This window comes from Theropithecus gelada, chromosome 2, assembly GCF_003255815.1.
Source record: "Theropithecus gelada isolate Dixy chromosome 2, Tgel_1.0, whole genome shotgun sequence".
In the NCBI taxonomy this organism is placed as follows: Eukaryota; Metazoa; Chordata; class Mammalia; order Primates; family Cercopithecidae; genus Theropithecus; species Theropithecus gelada.
In genome coordinates this window covers 107,472,719-107,491,190 of record NC_037669.1, presented here as the reverse complement: position 1 = coordinate 107,491,190, position 18,472 = coordinate 107,472,719, and the positions used below count along the sequence as shown (strand labels likewise).

The 18,472-nt window shown below is 40.7% G+C and overlaps 2 protein-coding genes across 7 annotated transcripts in view; both read right to left on the bottom strand.

Moving 5' to 3' along the window:
- The window catches only part of MCCC1 (methylcrotonoyl-CoA carboxylase 1), a 106,324-nt gene that overhangs the window by 54,281 nt on the left and 33,571 nt on the right, over positions 1–18,472 (bottom strand). For 4 of the 5 annotated variants that reach the window (XM_025374933.1, XM_025374930.1, XM_025374929.1 and 1 more), the window contains 4 exons: positions 18,245–18,340; positions 1,849–1,970; positions 693–840; positions 482–603 (listed from right to left, as the gene is read on the bottom strand). In XM_025374933.1, the coding sequence (XP_025230718.1) occupies positions 482–603; positions 693–840; positions 1,849–1,970; positions 18,245–18,286 (434 nt within the window). In that variant the 5' untranslated portion in view covers positions 18,287–18,340. The remainder of the gene's footprint in view (positions 1–481; positions 604–692; positions 841–1,848; positions 1,971–18,244; positions 18,341–18,472) is intronic. The other variant, XM_025374934.1, reaches the window with a different exon arrangement.
- LOC112618202 (RNA-binding motif protein, X chromosome-like) lies at positions 8,187–10,225 on the bottom strand. Of its 2 annotated transcripts, XM_025374936.1 has the most exons (2): positions 9,820–10,225; positions 8,187–9,518 (listed from the first exon to the last, which is right to left on the bottom strand). In XM_025374936.1, exons 1-2 carry the CDS (start codon positions 10,057–10,059, stop codon positions 8,745–8,747), a joined length of 1,014 nt encoding a protein of 337 aa, XP_025230721.1. In that variant the 5' UTR covers positions 10,060–10,225; the 3' UTR covers positions 8,187–8,744. The 2 variants fall into 2 exon arrangements, with proteins under 2 accessions (XP_025230721.1, XP_025230720.1); XM_025374935.1 differs by having other exon boundaries at positions 8,192–10,225.

Genomic DNA, 18,472 nt, shown 5'->3' with positions numbered 1-18,472 from the left:
GGAGTCTCGCTCTGTCGCCCAGGCTGGAGTGCAGTGGCCGGATCTCAGCTCACTGCAAGCTCCGCCTCCCGGGTTTACGCCATTCTCCTGCCTCAGCCTCCTGAGTAGCTGGGACTACAGGCGCCCGCCACCGCGCCTGGCTAATTTTTTGTATTTTTTTGATAGAGATGGGGTTTCACTGTGTTAGCCAGGATGGTCTCGATCTCCTGACCTCGTGATCCGCCCATCTCAGCCTCCCAAAGTGCTGGGATTACAGGCTTGAGCCACCGTGCCCGGCCACTATAGGTTTCTATTCATATAGAAAATGCCTGGAAGAATGCATACCGTCCTACAATCAGTGGTTACATCACAGGACAGAACTGGGAAACTTATAATAATATACTTATATACTATTATAGTTTTATATTTTATAGAATGTGCATGCATTATTTTTATAATTTAATTTTTCAACTCTTGAGTCAGAAAAATAAGATCAGCCCACCTCGGTGTGTCTACAAACTTCTCGATCAGCACAGCATCATCATTGAAAGACTTCTTAGCTTCTCTCCGCGCTGATTCTAACTGTTCTTGAAATTCTTGCTCCGATCTAACGATCCTCATTCCCTAAGAGAGAAAAGATGATTATGACCACAACATAAATAAAACAAAGAAGAGGAGCCTGAATTGGCAAACACAAGCATGCACAATCTTACTTTTCCTCCTCCACCCCGGACGGCTTTAATCATGACAGGATAGCCAATTCTCCCGGCGTGTTCCTTCAGGCACTGATCTGATTGGTCCTCACCATGATAACCCTCCACAACAGGTACTCCAGCAGCAGCCATTATGGATTTGGATGTGCTTTAGAGTGGGAAAGCAAACAACATGCCCCAAATTCTATAAACTGTTTCATTCAAGAGAAACACAAATATAGCCCAGTCTATAAATTACGATGGAACCCTTTAAAGAAAACATCAAGTCTGAGATGACAAAATAATACAAATTCAAGATGTCTATTAGTTAGTTTCCCCCAATTCATGTGGTAGGTCATCTCACCCTATTTTTAATCCCAAAATACTAATATATTGATTAGAAACATTAAGTATTTTCTGTAACTCAATGAATTTCCCTGTCGCAGATAAATAACTTACGCCTATGACAACAGAAGGGTAGAATTAAAATATCTATTATGGGTAAAACAAGCTTTTTTTTTTTTTTTTTTTAAGAGACAGGATCTCACAATGTTGCCCATGCCAGAGTGCAGTGGTGCAATTACACCTCACTACAGCCTTAAACTCCTGAGCTCAAGTGATCCTTCTGCCTCAGCCTCCTAAGCAGCTGGGACTACAGGTGTGTGTCACCACACCCAGCTGAAATCTTTTTTTTTTTGAGATGGGGTCTTACTCTGTCGCCCAGACTGAAGTATGATGGTGTGATCACAGCTCACCGCAGCCTTGATTTCCTGGGCTCAACCAATCCTCCTACCTCAGCATCCCAAGATGTTGGACCCACAGGCATGTGCCATCAAGCCTGGAATTTTTAAAAAATGTTGTAGAGACAAGGTCTCCCTATGTTGCCCAGGCTGGTCTTAAACTTTTGGGCTCAAGCGATCCTCCCACCTTTGCCTCCCAAAGTGCTAGATTACAGGTGTGAGCCACTGTGCCCAGGCCTGGCTGAATTAAAAAAAAAAAAAATTTAGAGACAAGGTCTCAATATGTTGCCCAGGCTGGTCTTGAATTCCTGGCCTCAAGCTATCCTCCTGCCTCAGTCTCCCAAAACACTGATATTACAGGCATAGCCACCATGCCTGGCCCAAACTATTTCAACTGACCTTTACACAGTTATATTTTAAAAGATATAAACTCATACCTCTTTATACCCATGTCTCTAATTGCAGATGGAGGAGGGCCTATAAAAATAATTCCTTCTTGCTTACAAAGTTCAGCAAATTCCATGTTTTCTGAAAGAAAACCATATCCTGGATGGATAGCCTAGAAGTGAGAAATAAAATAAAAAACTTACTCATTAGTGCTCAACTGGTAACACCTTAATGCAGGTGAAGCTGTCTTCCTCTGGGAGGCCTCTCCCTACACTGCTAATAGTATGATTTCTATTAAAATCTGTTTCCAAAGAAATATCTGAAATATTCATGTGAAAGCTCTGAAGCCTTACCTAAACCAGATGAATCTATATTTCTTTTTATTGTGATAATATATACATAGCAAAACATTGACCATTTTAGTTACTTTTAAGTATGTAATTCAGTGGCATTAAGTACGCTCACAATGTTGGGCAATTGTCATCACCATCCATCCTCAGGGTGTTTTAATCTCCAAACATAATTCTCCGTTCCCTCCCTTTCCTTAGTGCCTGGTAACCAGCATTTTACTTTCTGTGTTTATGAATTTGTCTAGCCAAAGTACCTCATGTAAGTGGAAGTGTATAATAATTTGTCTGAGTTTGGCTTATTTCACCTGCATAATGTTTTCAAGGTTCATTCATGTAACATGTATCAGAATTCCATTTGTTTTTAAGGTCGAATAATATCCAGTTTGTATACATATTGTTTACCCATTCATCTCTTGATGGACATTATGTTATTTCTACACATTGTGCATACTGCTGCTATGAAAAACAAGTATTGGTATACAAGTATCTGTTTGAGTCCCCGCTTTAAATTCTTCTAGTTGTATACCAAAAGTGGAATTGCTAGATCATACGGTACAGAAGTTTCTGTATACTTAAATTTAAAACAACACTGCAATTACGGTAGAATGTCAAGGAGTAAAGAGCTTCAGAGTGGTAAGGGAAATTTGTCTATTCTGTCTCTGTAAAACTGGCCTAGAATTAAAATCATGGCATCCAAAAATCCCAAAGAGAACACTAGCTCAATAAATACCTCACTTATCTTCAGGTCACTATCTATCAATGTCATCTTTCCAGAAAAAAGCTAAGAAGCAAATGAAAGTCATGTATTAAAGTCTATAGGAGTGCCCTTTATCCAGGGGGGATATATTCCAAGATCCCTAGTGGATGCCTGAAACTATGAATACTACAGAACTGGACTGATAACAATTGGACCATGCTTCTGTTCATGTCTTCTAAACACAAATTTAATGCCTTTCCCATCTTAACTAAGCACTTGCCATGCACTGTGGCCGTAACTTTTGCAGTTTGAGGTGCAACAGGAAAATAACATGAATTTGTTTTTTCTTCTTCACAATTTCACAGATAGAAACTTGGTCCTTACCAAGAACCAAGAAATCTCAACATACATATATATATTTTTTCTTTCCTTGAGAATGTTCACCTTTTCACTTAAAAGAAGCATTTTACAGCTTCTCTTTGGCATAAGTGAATTGCTACCATCATTACTCTTGCATTTTGAGGCCATGATTTAAATAAAATAAGGGTGACCTGAACACAAGCATGGTGGTACCATGACAGTCGATTTGATAACCTAGATGGCTCCTGAGTGACTATGTTGAGGAGTGTAGACAGCGTGGAGACACCGGACAAAGGGACGATTCGCATCCTGGGAGGGACAAAGCAGACCGTGCAAGATCTCACTGTGCAATTCAGAATGGCGTGCAATTTAAAACTTATCAATTGTTGATTTCTGGAATTTTCCATTTAATATTTTCAAACCATAGTAGACTGCAGGCAACTGAAACCACTCAAAGAGAAACCTTGGATAAAGGGGGACAACTGTATGTGTACTTTTAGTGAAAAGGGCATCCCTCAGACTTTAGCCTAGTTACTTCTAATGTACTCAGAATTTTAACGAACATACTTACTCGGTTTTTAGCCCACAGAACAGGAAATTCAGTAACTGAAGGACAGCAAGATTTCTAAGAGCAAACACACTGACAGCAAAAAGGGAAGAAACAGAAGAAGGCAAAAGGCAGAGTGGGCTTGGATGATTTCATGAGTGATGAAGTCACTCCCTCTCCAGTATCAGTAGCCCTGAGGGGATTTGTTCTTCTAACATGTATTATAATTATGACCAAAACAATATAAAAAGACAAACGCTTCACCAATACTATTTGAAAATAGTTACACTCAAAGAACATTTCAAAATTAAAGGGGCAAGCTTCAGATGTCTGGGAAACTCATACGAATAGAAAAACCCACATCCTAGTGACAGGAAACAATAAAATGCCAGATACAGATAAAATGCTGGATAGTCACAAGTTGCAGCCAGTGTGGAGTTTTATTTCTTTTAAACCAAAGTTCAATTTTATTTTATTAACTTTTATTTTAGGTTTGGGGTGCATGTGAAGATTACACAGGTGAATACATGTCACAGAGGTTTGTTGTACAGATTATTTCATCATCCAGGTATTAAGCCTAGTACTCAATAGTTATCTTTTCAGCTCCTCTCCCTCCCACCTTCCCCACTCAAGTATACCCCAATGTCTTTTGTTTCCTTCTTTGTGTTCATAACTTCTTACTATTCAGCTCCCACTTCTAAGTGAGAACATGCAGTATTAGATTTTCTGTTCCTGTGTGAGTTTGCTAAGGATAATAGCTTCCAGCTCCATCCATGTTCCTGCAAAAGATGTGATCTCATGCTTTATTATGGCTGCATAGTATTCCATGGTGTTTATGTACCAACTTTTCTTTATCCAATCTGTCACTCATGGGCATTTAGGCTGATTCAATGACTTTGCTATTGTGAATGATGCAATGAACATACATGCACATGTGTCTTTATGGCAGAATGATTTACATTCCTCTGGGTATACAACCAGTAATGGGATTGCTGCATTGAACGGCAGTTTTGCTTTTAGCTCTCTGAGGAATCACCCTGCTGCTTTCCACAATGGTTGAACTAATTTACGTTCCCACCAACAGCATATAAATGTTACCTTTTCTCCACAACCTCCTGGCATCTGTTATTTTTCTGACTTCTTAATAATAGCCATTCTGATATTCTTAATAATACCATTCTGAGATGGTATCTCACTGTGGTTTTGATTTGCATTTCTTAATGATCAGTGATATTGAGCTTTTTTTCATATGTTTGTTGGTCGCATGTATGTCTTCTTTTGAGAAGTGCCTGTTCATGTCCTTTGCCCACTTTTTTTCTTTTTTTTTTGAGACGGAGTCTTGCTCTGTTGCCCAGGCTGGAGTGCAGTGGCATGATCTCAGCTCACTGCAACCTCCACCTCCCAGGTTCACGCCATTCTCCTGCCTCAGCCTCCCAAGTAGCTGGGACTACAGGCGCCCGCCACCACGCCCTGCTAATTTTTTTGTGTTTTTAGTAGAGACAGGGTTTCACCATGTCAGCCAGGATGGTCTCGATCTCCTGACCTTGTGATCCCCCTGCCTCAGCCTCCCAAAGTTACGGGATTACAGGCATGAGCCATCGTACCCACCTGTCCTTTGCCCACTTTTTAATGGGGTTGTTTTTCTCTTGTACATCTGTTTAAGTTCCTTATAGATACTAGATATTAGACTTTTGTCAGATGCAAAGTTTGCAAATATTTTCTCTCACAATTTGGGTATTTTGCATAAAATGGTCAAACATCTACACTACGAAAACGAACAGGTCTATGTCCTAGTCCTCCCTGGTTTGGGTTTTCTTTTGAGATATGATTTATAATACATAGCATTCATTCATTTATAGTTTGGTGAATTTAGTAAATCTATACAATTGTGCAACTATCACTACAATCCAGTTTGAGAACACTTGCATCACTAGAAAAAGTTCCCATGTGCCCACCTGCAATCTGTTCCCACACCCAAGCAACAACTGAGTTGCTGTCTCTACGGTTTTGCCTTTAAAAAAATTCATATAAACAGAATCATACAGTATTATGTGTCTGGCTTCTTCAACTGCACATAATTTTTCAAGGTTTATTCATGTTGTGGAGTGTGTCAGTAGATGATTTCTTTTTATAATATGGATTCTGTTATATGGATATACCACATTTTGTTTACCCATTCATTTGAATTGTTTTCCAGTTTGTGGTTATTATGAATAACGGTGTTATAAACATTCACAGACAAGTCTGTGTGAAAATATTTTTCATTTCTCTTGGGAAAATACCCAGGAGTGCAATTGTTTGTCATAATATGGTAAGAATACATTTAACTTTTCTAAAGGGATGATATTATTTTGCATTTCCACCAGCAATTTATGATGCTTTCAAGGGTATCCATATCCCTGCCCACATATTGTATTGTCAGTCTTTTTGATTTTGGCCAATCTAGTGGGTGCATAGTGTTACTGCACTTTTTAAACATAGTTGTTGAGATATAATTCATATACCATAAAACTCGGCCAACCCAATGATTTGTAGTATACTCATAGTTGCACAATTATCACTATAATCTAAAATACCAAGATCTAATAATGTAAGTTTTTAACACTGCAAAAAGAAATCCTGTGCCTATTAGCCATTTCTCATTCCCCATAAACCCCCAGCCCTAGGCAACTGTGAATCTACTTTCTGTCTCTATAGATTTACCTATATGAACATTTCGTATAAATGGAATCATATAATATATGCAGTCTTTTGTGACCAGCTCTGTCACTGAACATAATGTTTTCAAGGTTCAGCCATTTTTTCTTTAACACAAATCAGTAATCCATTCCTTTTTGATGGCAAAATAATACTCCATTGTATGGCTATGCTGCATTTTATTTATGCATTCATCAGTTGATAGACATTTGCGTTGCTCCTACTTTTTTGGCTACTATAAATAATGCTGCTATGAACATTCAGGCATAAATTTCTGTGCGGATGTGTTTTCATTTCTTTTGGATACATACTGAAGAAGTAGAGTTACTAGTTCATAAAGTAACTCTACGTTTAACATTTTGAGAAACTGCAAAACTGTTTTCCAAAGTGGCTGCTCCAGGTTACATTCCCATCAATAACGTAGAAGGGTTCCAATTTCTCTAAATCCTCACCAATACTTGTTATCATCTCTTTTTGATTATAGCATCCTAGTGAGTATGAAGTGGTATCTCATTGAGGTTTTGATTTGTATTTCCTTAACAGCTAATATGTTGAACATCTTTTAATGGGCTTTCTGGTAATTTGTGTACCTTCTTTGGTGCAGGATCTATTCAAATATTTTGTTCGTTTTTTAAAAATTGGGTTTCTTAGCAACAGTTTCAAGCTTTGAAGTCAATTTACCATTTTTTTATTTCACAAACCTTTCTTATAGTATTATGTCTAAGAAATCTTTGCCTAATCCAAGGTCTCAAAGATTTTCTCCTATGTTTTCGTCTAGAAGTTTTAGTTTTAGTTCTCACATTTAGGTCTATGATATATTGTAAGTTATTTTTTTTGTTTAAGGTGTAAGAGTCTAGAACCTAGGCTTCAGGTTCATCTTTTTACAAAGAGATATCAAATTACTCCAGCAACATTTGTTTAAAAAACTCTCCTCTATTGAACTACTTTAGCATCTTTATTCAAAAATCAATTGACTACATATGTGTGAGTTTATTTTTGGATTTTCTATCCTGTTCTACTGACCTATGTTTTTATCCTTATACAAATACCACACTGTTTTGGTTATTGTAGATACATTTATTTATTTATTTATTTATTTATTTATTTATTTATTTGAGATAGAGCCTTGTTCTGTCACCCAGGCTGGAGTACAATGCCACGATCTTGGCTCACTGCAACCTCCATCTCCTGGGTTCCAGCAGTTCTCCTGCCTCAGCTTCCCAAGTAGCTGGGATTACAGGCACCTGCTGCCATGCCTGGCTAATTTTTGTATTTTTAGTAGAAACAAGGTTTCACCATGTTGGCCAGGCTGGTCTTGAACTCCTGACCTCAAGTGATCTGCCCACCTTGGCCTCCCAAAATGCTGGGATTACAGGCATGAGCCACTGCACCCGGCATAATGAGTTCTGAGACAGTCTAAACCCTACAAATTAGTTAGGCTTTTCAAAAATTGTTTTAGGTATATATTAGGCTCTTGAGCTATTTTAGGATTAGCTTGTCAATTTCTACCTTAAAAAAAAAAAAAGCCTTCTGGGATTTTTATAAAGATTGCATTAAATATATAATGCCACCTGGATAATATTGAGTGTTCTGATGAAATATCTGTTTCTTTAGAATTTCTTTAGTATCTCTTAGCAATGTTTTACAGTTTTCAGTAAATATGTCTTGAACTGCTTTTGCTAACTTTTTTCCTAAGTATTTGATTGCTATTGTGAATGTAACAGTTTCCTTAATTTCTTTTTTTTTTTTTTTTGGTTTTGGCCAAACTTTTTATTTAGTATTCTGTAGTTGTTTAACACACACTTAAATGGTCTTACTGGGGGAGGGGAAAGGGGAGGTTCTTGCAGATTCCCAAGGAAATGTGAGAAAGGCAAAATGGCCAGCATTATCCATTTGCTTTTTTGGGTTTACTGGGTGAATAGCACTTTCCTTACACAGGCATGTGATTTCAGGTTTTTCATACTGAGAACATTGAGATTTCAGTTGGAAGACACCCTGAAATCTTATAAGTAGCATACCCCAACCACCCTCTAGTAGCTAGCTTGTTTGTATAGGTAGAATGATTCATCTCTCCATTTTAGATGGCTAGATGTTTTGTGGAAGATCTTAGAATTGCTTGCCTCATTTACTGGGAAAAATCAAGATAGGAAGTGGCCTTTAGGGATACTTTTACTTGGAAAGTTACAATACTAGTACAAGTCTTAACACATTTAACATTTGCTTGTTGAAAAGCAATGTCATAAAGTCAAATAAAACTAAACATGTTTTACTTTTTGCCTCACAAGAACATAAAAATTATGGAGGGAAACTTAACAGGGAATTTAAAAAATGTAACACAATTTTTCCTTTTAGTAGTCCTTGGGTAGTTATGACAGAATAGTTTCCACTTTTTGTTTCTTTGAACTGGGATTTTGGTCCAAAGTTTTGTTTGTTTCTAGTATCTGCTTCTGCCTCCCCCTCTATCAGATCGGCTTCCTCCATGGCCACCACCTCTTGGTGCTCCGCGGCTTGAACTGCTGTAGGAATCACGTGGAGGAGGGTACCCCCTTTCCATAGAAGGGGGAAGCCCTCTGTCTTGTCTGCCAACCCGATCACGACCACTTGAGTAGAGATCACTTCGGCTGCTTGAGTAACTGTCTCGACTTCCACCATATCCGTCACGTGAGCTGCTGTAATCATCATAGCGACTGCTTCCACCATAAGATGGCGGGGGCCCTCGTGTAGGTGGAGCACTACGTGAGTTACCATAACTCTCATATGAATCTCTGTAGGAACCTCCACTTGGATGATCTGAATAGTCACGATCACGACCATATCCATCTCTATCGCTATAGCCTCTTGATGGATAGTCATCACGTGAGCTGGAATGACCATAATCACGGTAAGTATAATCTCGTGGTGGTGGTGCATAATCTCTAGTATCACGAGAACTTGGGTAATCTCTGCTTGAATAGCTGTCTTTAGTAGAATACCCATCATCTCTTGGGGACAAATAAACATCTCTACGAGAGGGCAGTGGCTCCCTTTGAGGTGGACCTCCGTAACTATCTCTTCCATGTGATACAGGAGCTCTCCCTCCCATTCCACTGCTACTGCAAACTGGTCCTGAAGGTGCAGATCTCTTGGGAGGAGGACCCCCACTTCTTGGTGGTGGTCCTCTTTTTACTGGGAGTGGTCCCCTGGAAGAACTCATGTTAAAATTCATGGAATATCCACCGTCATCCATGTGTCCTCCCCGTGAGGGAGGTCCCCTGGTTCCTCCACTTCCTCCTCTTCCATCTCTAAGACCTCTTGGAGGGCCTCTACTTCTTGGAGGTGGAGGCAGTCCACGTCTACCACTTTCAAATGATGGTTTGGTGGCTTGTTCCACTTTGATGGCTTTTCCATCTAATGACTTTCCATTCATGTCTCTGGCTGCATCCTTAGCGTCTGCTGGGCTTTCAAAGGTGACAAAAGCAAATCCTCTTGATTTGTTGATTTTCTGGTCTTTCATCAAGAGTACTTCCACTATTCGTCCATATTTGCCAAATACTGCTTCAAGAGCTTTCTCATTTGTTTCCGTATTAAGCCCACCAATGAAGAGCTTTCCTGGGTGATCTGCTTCAACCATTTTTTTTTTTTTTTTTTTTTTTTGCCGGTGAGTCGGAGGGGTGACAATGGGTTCAAGCTCCAACGAGCTCGCTGACACGGGCCTCCTAGCAGCTCAGCACCAGTGGCGGCTGCCCGGTCGGAGGACCAAACCGCGAAGCCACTAGCACTACTGCGCAACGAGCCGTTTCCTTAATTTCATTTCCAGAGTATGTGTTACTAGTCTCCTTTCTTTTTAACAGATACTGAATTCGATGGAACTTTTTGGTACACTAGATAAATGTTCTCCTTTCATAACTGTATTAGTCTGTTTTCACGCTGCTGATAAAGACATATCCAAGACTGGGCAATTTATAAAAGAAAGAAGTTTATTGGACTCACAGTTCCACATGGCTGGGGAGGCCTCACAATCATGGCAGAAGGTAGGGAGGAGGAATTCATGTCTTACATGGATAGCGGCAGGCCAAGAGAGCTTGTGCAGGGAAACTCCCATTTTTAAAACCATCAGATCTCATGAGACTCATTCACTACTATGAGAACAGTGCAGGAAAGACCTGTCCCCATAATTCAATTACCTCCCACTGGGTTCCTCCCACGATACGTGGGAATTGTAAGAGTTACAATTGAAGATGAGATGTGGGTGGGGACACAGAGCCAAACCATATCAGTTTGCTCTGGACCCCTCCCAAATCTCATGTCTTCACATTTCAAAACCAATCATGCCTTCCCACAGCCCCCCAAAGTCTTAACTCATTTTAGCATTAACTCAAAAGTCCACAGTCCAACGTCTCATCTGAGACAAGGCAAGTCCCCTCCACTTAAGAGCCTGTAAAATCAAAAGCAGGCTATTTACTTCCCAGATACAATGGGGGTATAGGCATTGGGTAAATACAGCCATTCCACATGTGAGAAACTGGCTAAAACATAAGGGCTACAGGCTCCATGCCAGTCTGAAATCCAGCAGGGCAGTCAAATCTTAAAGCTCCAAAATGATCTCCTTTGATCCCATGTCTTGCATCTGGATCACATGGATGCAAGAGGTAGGTTCCCATGGTCTTGGGCAGCTCCACCCTGTGGCTTTGCAGGGTACAGCCCCTCTCCTGGCTACTTTCACAGGCTGGTGTTGAGTGTCTGTGGCTTTTCCAGGTACATGGCGCAAGCTGTCAGTGGACCTACCATTCTGGGGTCTGGAGGATGGTGGACCTCTTCTCACAGCTCCACTAGGCAGTGCCCCAAAAGGGACTCTGTGTGGGAGCTCTGACCCCACATTTCCCTTCTGCACTGCCCTAACAGAGGTTCTCCATGAGGGATCCACTCCTGCAGCAAACTTCTGCCTGGACATCCTCTGAAATCTAGGCAGAGGTTCTCAAACCTCAATTCTTGACTTTTGTGCACCCACAGGCTCCACAACACGTGGAAGCTGCCAAGGCTTGGGGCTTCCACCCTCTGAAGCAACAGCCCAAGTAATACCTTGGCCCCTTTTAGTCACAGCTGGAGCAGCTGGGACTGAGGGTACCAAATTCCTAGACTGCACACAGCAGTCTGGCCTGGCCCAAGAAACCATTTTTTCCCTCCTGGGCCTCCAGGCCTGTGATGGGAGGGGCTGCCACGAAGACCTCTGACATGCCCTGGAGACATTTTCCCCATTGTCTTGGGGATTAACATTTGGCTTTTTGTTACTTACACAAATTTCTGCAGCCAGCTTGAATTTCTCCTCAGAAAATGTGATTTTCTTTTCTATCACATTGTCAGGCTGCACATTTTCTGAACTTTTATGCTCTGCTTCCCTTATAAAACTGAATCCCTTTAATAGCATCCAATTGAATGCTTTGCTGCTTAGAAATTTCTTCTGCTAGATTCCCTAAATCATCTCTCTCAAGTTTGAAGGTCCACAAATCTCTAGGGCAGGAGCAAAATGCTGCCAGTCTCTTTGCTAAAACATAACAAGAGTCACCTTTGCTCCAGTTCCTAACAAGTTTCTCATCTCCGTCTGAGACCACCTCAGCCTGGACTTCACTGTCCACACTGCTATCAGCATTTTGGGCAAAGCCATTCAACAAGTCTCTAGGAAGTTCCAAACTTTACTACGTTTTCCTGTCTTCTTCTGAGCCCTCCAAACTGTTCCAATGTCTGCCTGTTACCCAGTTCCAAAGTCACTTGCACAGTTTTAAGTATCTTTTCAGCAGCACCCCACTCTACTAGAACCAATTTTCTGTATTAGTCTGTTTTCATGCTGCTGATAAAGATATACCTGACACTGGGCAATTTACAAAAGAAAGAGGTTTAGGCCTCACAACCATGGTGGAAAGGCAAGGAGGAGCAAGTCACAACTTACATGGATGGCGGCAGGCAAAGAGCTTGTGCAGGGAAACTCCTGTTTCTTAAAACCATCAGACCTCATGAGACTCATTCACTATCATGAGAACAGCACAGTAAAGATCCACCCCCATAATTTAATCACATCCTACCGGGTTCCTCTCATGATATGTCAGAATTGTAGGAGTTGCAATTCAAGATGACATTTGGGTGGGGACACAGCAAAACCATATCAATAACTAAAAACAAAAGGAGCTATCTCCTTGTGAAGATAAAATTCAGTCGTACACTCTGGGAACAGCCTTAAGAAGTTTAACTAATTTTTCTTAGGAAGAACAATTTAATATACCCAAACCATGATGTTCTTGAGCATCTGAATGGATTAAAAGGGAAAACAGCAGCACCACTACTATTACCAGCGGGCTAATTCCCTTGCTTCAGGCATGTATTGAGCTGCCACTTCACCCTGGTGGGTCACAGGATTGCAAACCTGTCAAGATTGTTCATTGCACAGTACTAACATGTCTTTATTAGTAAACACAGAAAACTATTATCTCTTGTCCTCCTTCAATCTCTGCCAAAATAATTTCTTCCAAACTTTTAGTTTGTATTTACTTTGCTCTGTAACTTGTTCAAGAAGACACATACAAGCAAAGTTGCTGGTTCTACCCTCAAGCAGAGTTTGCCAAAAACTTCAAGCAAAAATGAGAAGTGTCCTTTCCATGGTGAAGCGGACAAGTCATGGTCTTTAAATTCTTATTACCAAGTGTAAGGTACATGGATGTGCTCTGGTCAAGGAATAGGCTGAGGTGGATATCCAGGCCTGCATGACTCAGCACATTTACAGCGCAGGCACATACTGCACTTGTTATATAACTGTGTAAGCTCATACTTGGCTTTATGCCACTATTGTCTGTAAAAGGTATAATTGCCTGGCTAACGCTGTTCAGGGGCTCTTGGGGCTAAGTTCGGTTCAACATGGCTTGACATGGTGGGAGTGTTGGCGCCCAGAGAGAGACAGAGAGAGAGAGAGAGCCAAAGTTGTCCGTCTTGCAGCCGGACAGGTGGGAGCCAGGACACAGCTTGGCTTGCTCATGCCCAGAGAGAAAAAGAGTTAAGCTGCTGACCTGAAGGCAAGGGAGAGCCAGCTATGCAGCAGCAAGCATGGGAGTGGCAGGAGCCACAGAGCCAGAGCAGACAGCTAAGATAAAGGTGAACAGTGTGAGAGAGCTGGTGTAACTAAGCTGCTAATAAGAGCCGCTGCTGAATAAAACCATGTTCACCTGCCTATGGCCCCCTAAGTCTTTTTTCTGCTCATCCACCCACTCTCCTCAGACTTCAGCATGGGCTGGACAGACCCTGAGACCTGACACCAAGAATTTCCTACCTTCATCTGTGATACTTAAAACATATGGGCTTCCTTTTGGTCAACCACAGAGTACCTGTATTTAGTAAATAACTTGCTATATGCACTTAAGTTACTTGTCACTGATTTTCTAGTACCTGTAATAAAGTTCCTAACTCTTGGTAGCACAGAAAAAAAAAAAATGGAGCACTTTTATAAAACATTCATGCTCAGGAGCTACTTCAGATAACTGAGGGGACTAAAGTATAATATACATATAGAAAACTGCATTTGCCTTAAGTGTACAGCTCTTACGTCCACAGTTTACTTAAACTGAATACACCTGTGCAGCCAGTGCTCAGCTCTAGAATCAGAACATCACAAGCATTCCAGAGACCGCTTTATGCTCCTTTGCAGTTACTACAGACCTCTTCCACAAGGCAGTACAACAGTCTCTTTAAAAGCTCAGGTGGTTCTAATCTGCAGACAGGGTTAACTATGGCCTCTTTCCCAACCAGAGAAGACTGAAGACAACCGGCAATCGAGAGAACTAGTGTGGCCAGAGTGGTGGCTCACGTCGGTAACCCCAACACGTTGGGAGGCCAAGAGGGAAGGATCACTTGAGCCCAGGAGTTTGAGACCAGCCTGGGAAACATAGTGAGACTTTGTTTCAAAAACAAACAAATAAACAAAAAATCAGCTGGGCATAGTGACGTGTGCCTACAGTCCCATCACAGCTACTTGGGAGGCTGAGGTGGCAGGATCACTTGAGTCTGTGAGTTCAAGGCTGCAGTGAGCCATGATCATAACACTGCACTCCAGCCTGGGAGACAGAGTGAGACATCATCTTAAAAAAAAAAAAAAAAAAGCGCTAGCCTAAAACATATTTACAATATAGCTGTATCACCAGGCATCACCAGAAATTTAGCTCACTTGTAAATTTTACTTTAATTTCTATAAAAGTGCTTATGTCAAAATGGCCACATTAAGAACAATTCTGGAGTTTTAGAAAACTTCTTTCAAATCACTGTACAAGTGTTATTCAATGTCCTTTACTAGATGGCCAATAAGTTTCTTCTTTAAAGTCGACATTAAAGGAAGGTTTGCTCTCCTAATTGGCAAGTATCTTTTTATTAGAGGAGAACTTTGTAAATTATAACCCATCAAATTTCCTTTCTGATCAGGTCTGTCCCAAAGAGCTAAATAGCTTTACCTAGGCTAAATTTTCTGATTTAATTCCAATGTTCACTCACTCATGTTACTTGGCTTCTGTTCTTTTATCCTTTGTTTTCACCACTAATTTTTGCAAGACACTCCAAATCTTCAATATTCAGGCAAAATGAGTATTTTTTGAAAATATTTTATTCTTTTAAAAATACTGTCTAAAAATATTTTATTATTTTCAAGCATTCTTTGGAACATACTTCAAAATAAGTATTATTCCTTTCTCATTGTTTGTGTTATAGCAACTAACATGATACTATTCTAAATAGGTACAAGCTTGATAAAGTCCCTGGAATTAGAATATCATACATTTGCTAGAGGGTTGTTATTTAAACTAAAAAAATGGTCTCAGAAAAATGGCCATTAAAAAGAAAGTGGATTTTCAACTCTTGAGGAGGCAGCTTAGAAGAGAAAGCAATAATAAAATAAAAAGGAAGCTCACTGACCTACAAGAAGTAATTTGTAATTAATAAAAATTTCTAATTAAACAACACCTTCCCTTTTTCCAAAATGCAGGGCAAGAAAGTTCTACTGCTGAGTCTGGTCCAATGAACAGGGAATAGGGCTGGGAGTCACAATACTCTTGTTTAATCCTTTTCTCTTTCAGTGATTAGACACGTTTTGATATCAGATCACTGGGGTATCTTGATAAAAATGCAAATTTTGCATAAAATGCAAATTACAGTGGGTTTAGGGTAGGACTTAAAGGCTGTTATTGTTTTTTATTTAGAGATGGCGTCTTGCTATCTTCTACAGGCTGGCCTCAAACTCCTGGGTTCAAGCAATCCTCCTGCCTCAGCCTTCTGAGTAGCTGGGATTACAGATGTGAGCCACTGTGCCCAGTTTAAAAGTCTGAATTTCTGACAAGTTCACGAGTAATGTCAAACCTGCTGTCCATGGACCACACTTTGACGCAAGATTTAGATGATCTGGAATAACATCATGCAACCTTCTGTGCATTAGATGTTATGCCCATAAGATGAAGGTAATAATACCATGGCATTTATGCTTAAACACATGATAAATACATAAAGTGATGTTTATGTTAAAGGGCCTGAATGCCTAAGGACATGTGAGAGAGAGATATATATATATCTCCATGTATTATTATCATCTTCTTACCCTCCTAAGGACCTTTTACTTCAAGCTATAACCAAAAAAGCTTTATAAACAAGCATATTTTAAATATGCATTTGTATAAATTAATACCTATTCAGTTTAAGAACTCTATTTTAAAGAAGAGAACACTGATTTAGGGACACATCAATACAAAACAACTATACGTATTCACTAATTTGAGTTAAGGACTTGGCTGGGTGCAGTAGATTACACTTGTAATCCCAACACTTTGGGAGGCTGAGGTGGGAGGATGACTTGAGGCCAGGAGTTTGAGACCAGTCTGGGCAACGTAGGGAGGCTCCATCTCTACAAAAATTTTAAAAATCAGCTGGGCATGGTGATGCAAGCCTGTAGCTCTAGCTACTTGGGAGGCTGAGGTGGGGGGATCGCTTGAACCCTCACTGCTGCACTCCAACCTGGATGATAAGTGAACCCCTGTCTTAAAAAACAAAAATAAAAACAAATTGAGGACTGTGTACAAGCTCACTGGGTTGCTAGGAGGTATGCTAAAAAAAACGGTGTAAGATATGAGTTCTTCCCTTAGGAGAGCACAAAGGAGTTATGGAGAAGCCAATATCTATATTAAACTTGTTAAACAAAGCACTGATTAAGTATAAATATGACTAGAACAGGAAATCAAATGCTGAATGATCAATGTGCTAGAGGAGACAACGAAGAATTTCTAAGGAGCAGGAATTCAGCTGAGGGTGATGGGCAACACTATAGCAATTTACTTTTAATTGTTTTGCCTTCTTTCAATGTTGCTGTCCCTACCTTTGCCCCCACTCCAATCATCCATTTCCCTGCCCAGAAGCCACAATGATTTTATTAAAAAGTAAAGCCGATGGCTTTACTCCTCAGCTTTAAAAAGCCCCCCAATGGCTACTCAGAATGAAATACGAACTCCTTATCAAGACCTATAATGTTCTCACTTTGGGAGGCTGAGGCAGGCAGAACGCTTGAGCCCAGAAGTTCAAGACCAGCCTGGGCAACAGGCAGAAAGCCCATTCCCTATAAAAAATAAAAAATTAGCCAGGTGTGGTGGTGTGCACCTGTGGTCCCAGATACTTGGGAGGCTGAAGTGGGAGCCTGGGAGTTGGAAGCTGCAGTGAGCCACGATTGTGCCACTGCACTGCAGCCTGGGCAGCAGAGCAAAGACCCTGTCAAAAACAAACAAACAACACTTGTAATGCTCTAAATGATGCTCCATCATCTCCTACCACTTTCTTCCTGTAAGCTGGTTCTCCCAGCTGCAAACCCAACCTTCTACCTGGTGCCTTGTGAAGGAGCGCTGCCTGTTTGCCAGTGGGCTTCCTGTTAGGTTTCGCCAGTAGGGGTCACTGTAGGCAAACCTGAACAAGGAAGCTTTCCTACTCCTTGCCGCCAGGAAGCGGCGATTGGTTCCAGTCTTCAGGTTCTTTTGGAACTCCAAGAACTAGCCTCATTAAGCCCCCTGCAGCCAGGTAGGGCCCCTCCACAGATCTCAGAACAGCTGCAGAAGGTCCCTCCACCAGTCTCTCCTACAGCCCAAAGGGTGGTTGTCAATTTCTGTTATTATTATGGGGCAATTTCAACATCCCCGGCCCGCCTTCAGCTCTCTAACACTGGTGGAACTAATTCCTCAACTAAGTTCCTTCTGCTGAAATGTCAAATGGAATTTTGGTTTTACTGACTATACCTGAATGACACAGCCCCTTACTGCCTTCACTCCAACCACACTGAACACTTTTCTCCCTTGAACGCCAGCTTGTTTTCATCTCAGAGTCTTGGCAATTTCATTTGCCTGAACCGTCTTCCTTAAGTTCCCTACGTGGCCCTAGAATGAGACTGGGAAGTTGGGGTGGAAAAATATTTCTTTCTTGCTTATATTTTACCTTGTAATTTAGAGCCCTACCTACCTATTTCTCCCAAAGGATTTGAGCATATAATTTTGAAGACAGAAGAGCTGAATTCTCTCCTAATTTTAACTTATAATTTAGACCCTCTTTCCACCTATTTCCCAAAGTATCTAAAGTACACAGGAGCCAGTAAAAAGGCAGACTGGCTGAGAAATGAGATGGGACATGCCTAGTTTACAATGATAATCCAATAATCAAATGTAAAGATCTTGCGAAGGGCTAAAAATAGAAAATTTCTATAAGTAACTGCATCAGTTGCACAAAACGTATTCCTTTTGCACTGCAAATCTCTTCATAACCCTCACCTGTGCAGCAGAGGTCTTGGCCACTTGAATGATTTTCTCCATAGATAGGTAGCTCTGCTGGGAGGGAGCAGGACCGATGGAATATGCTTCATCTGCCTGTTTAAGAAACATCACATGTTTAAAAGACTTTGTGGCTAGTACATACTCATACACTATACAGAACTGCTTTGGGGTCATTTTATTATTGTAAATAAAAATGCCACTCCCTCAAGAACAGTGCAAGAATTG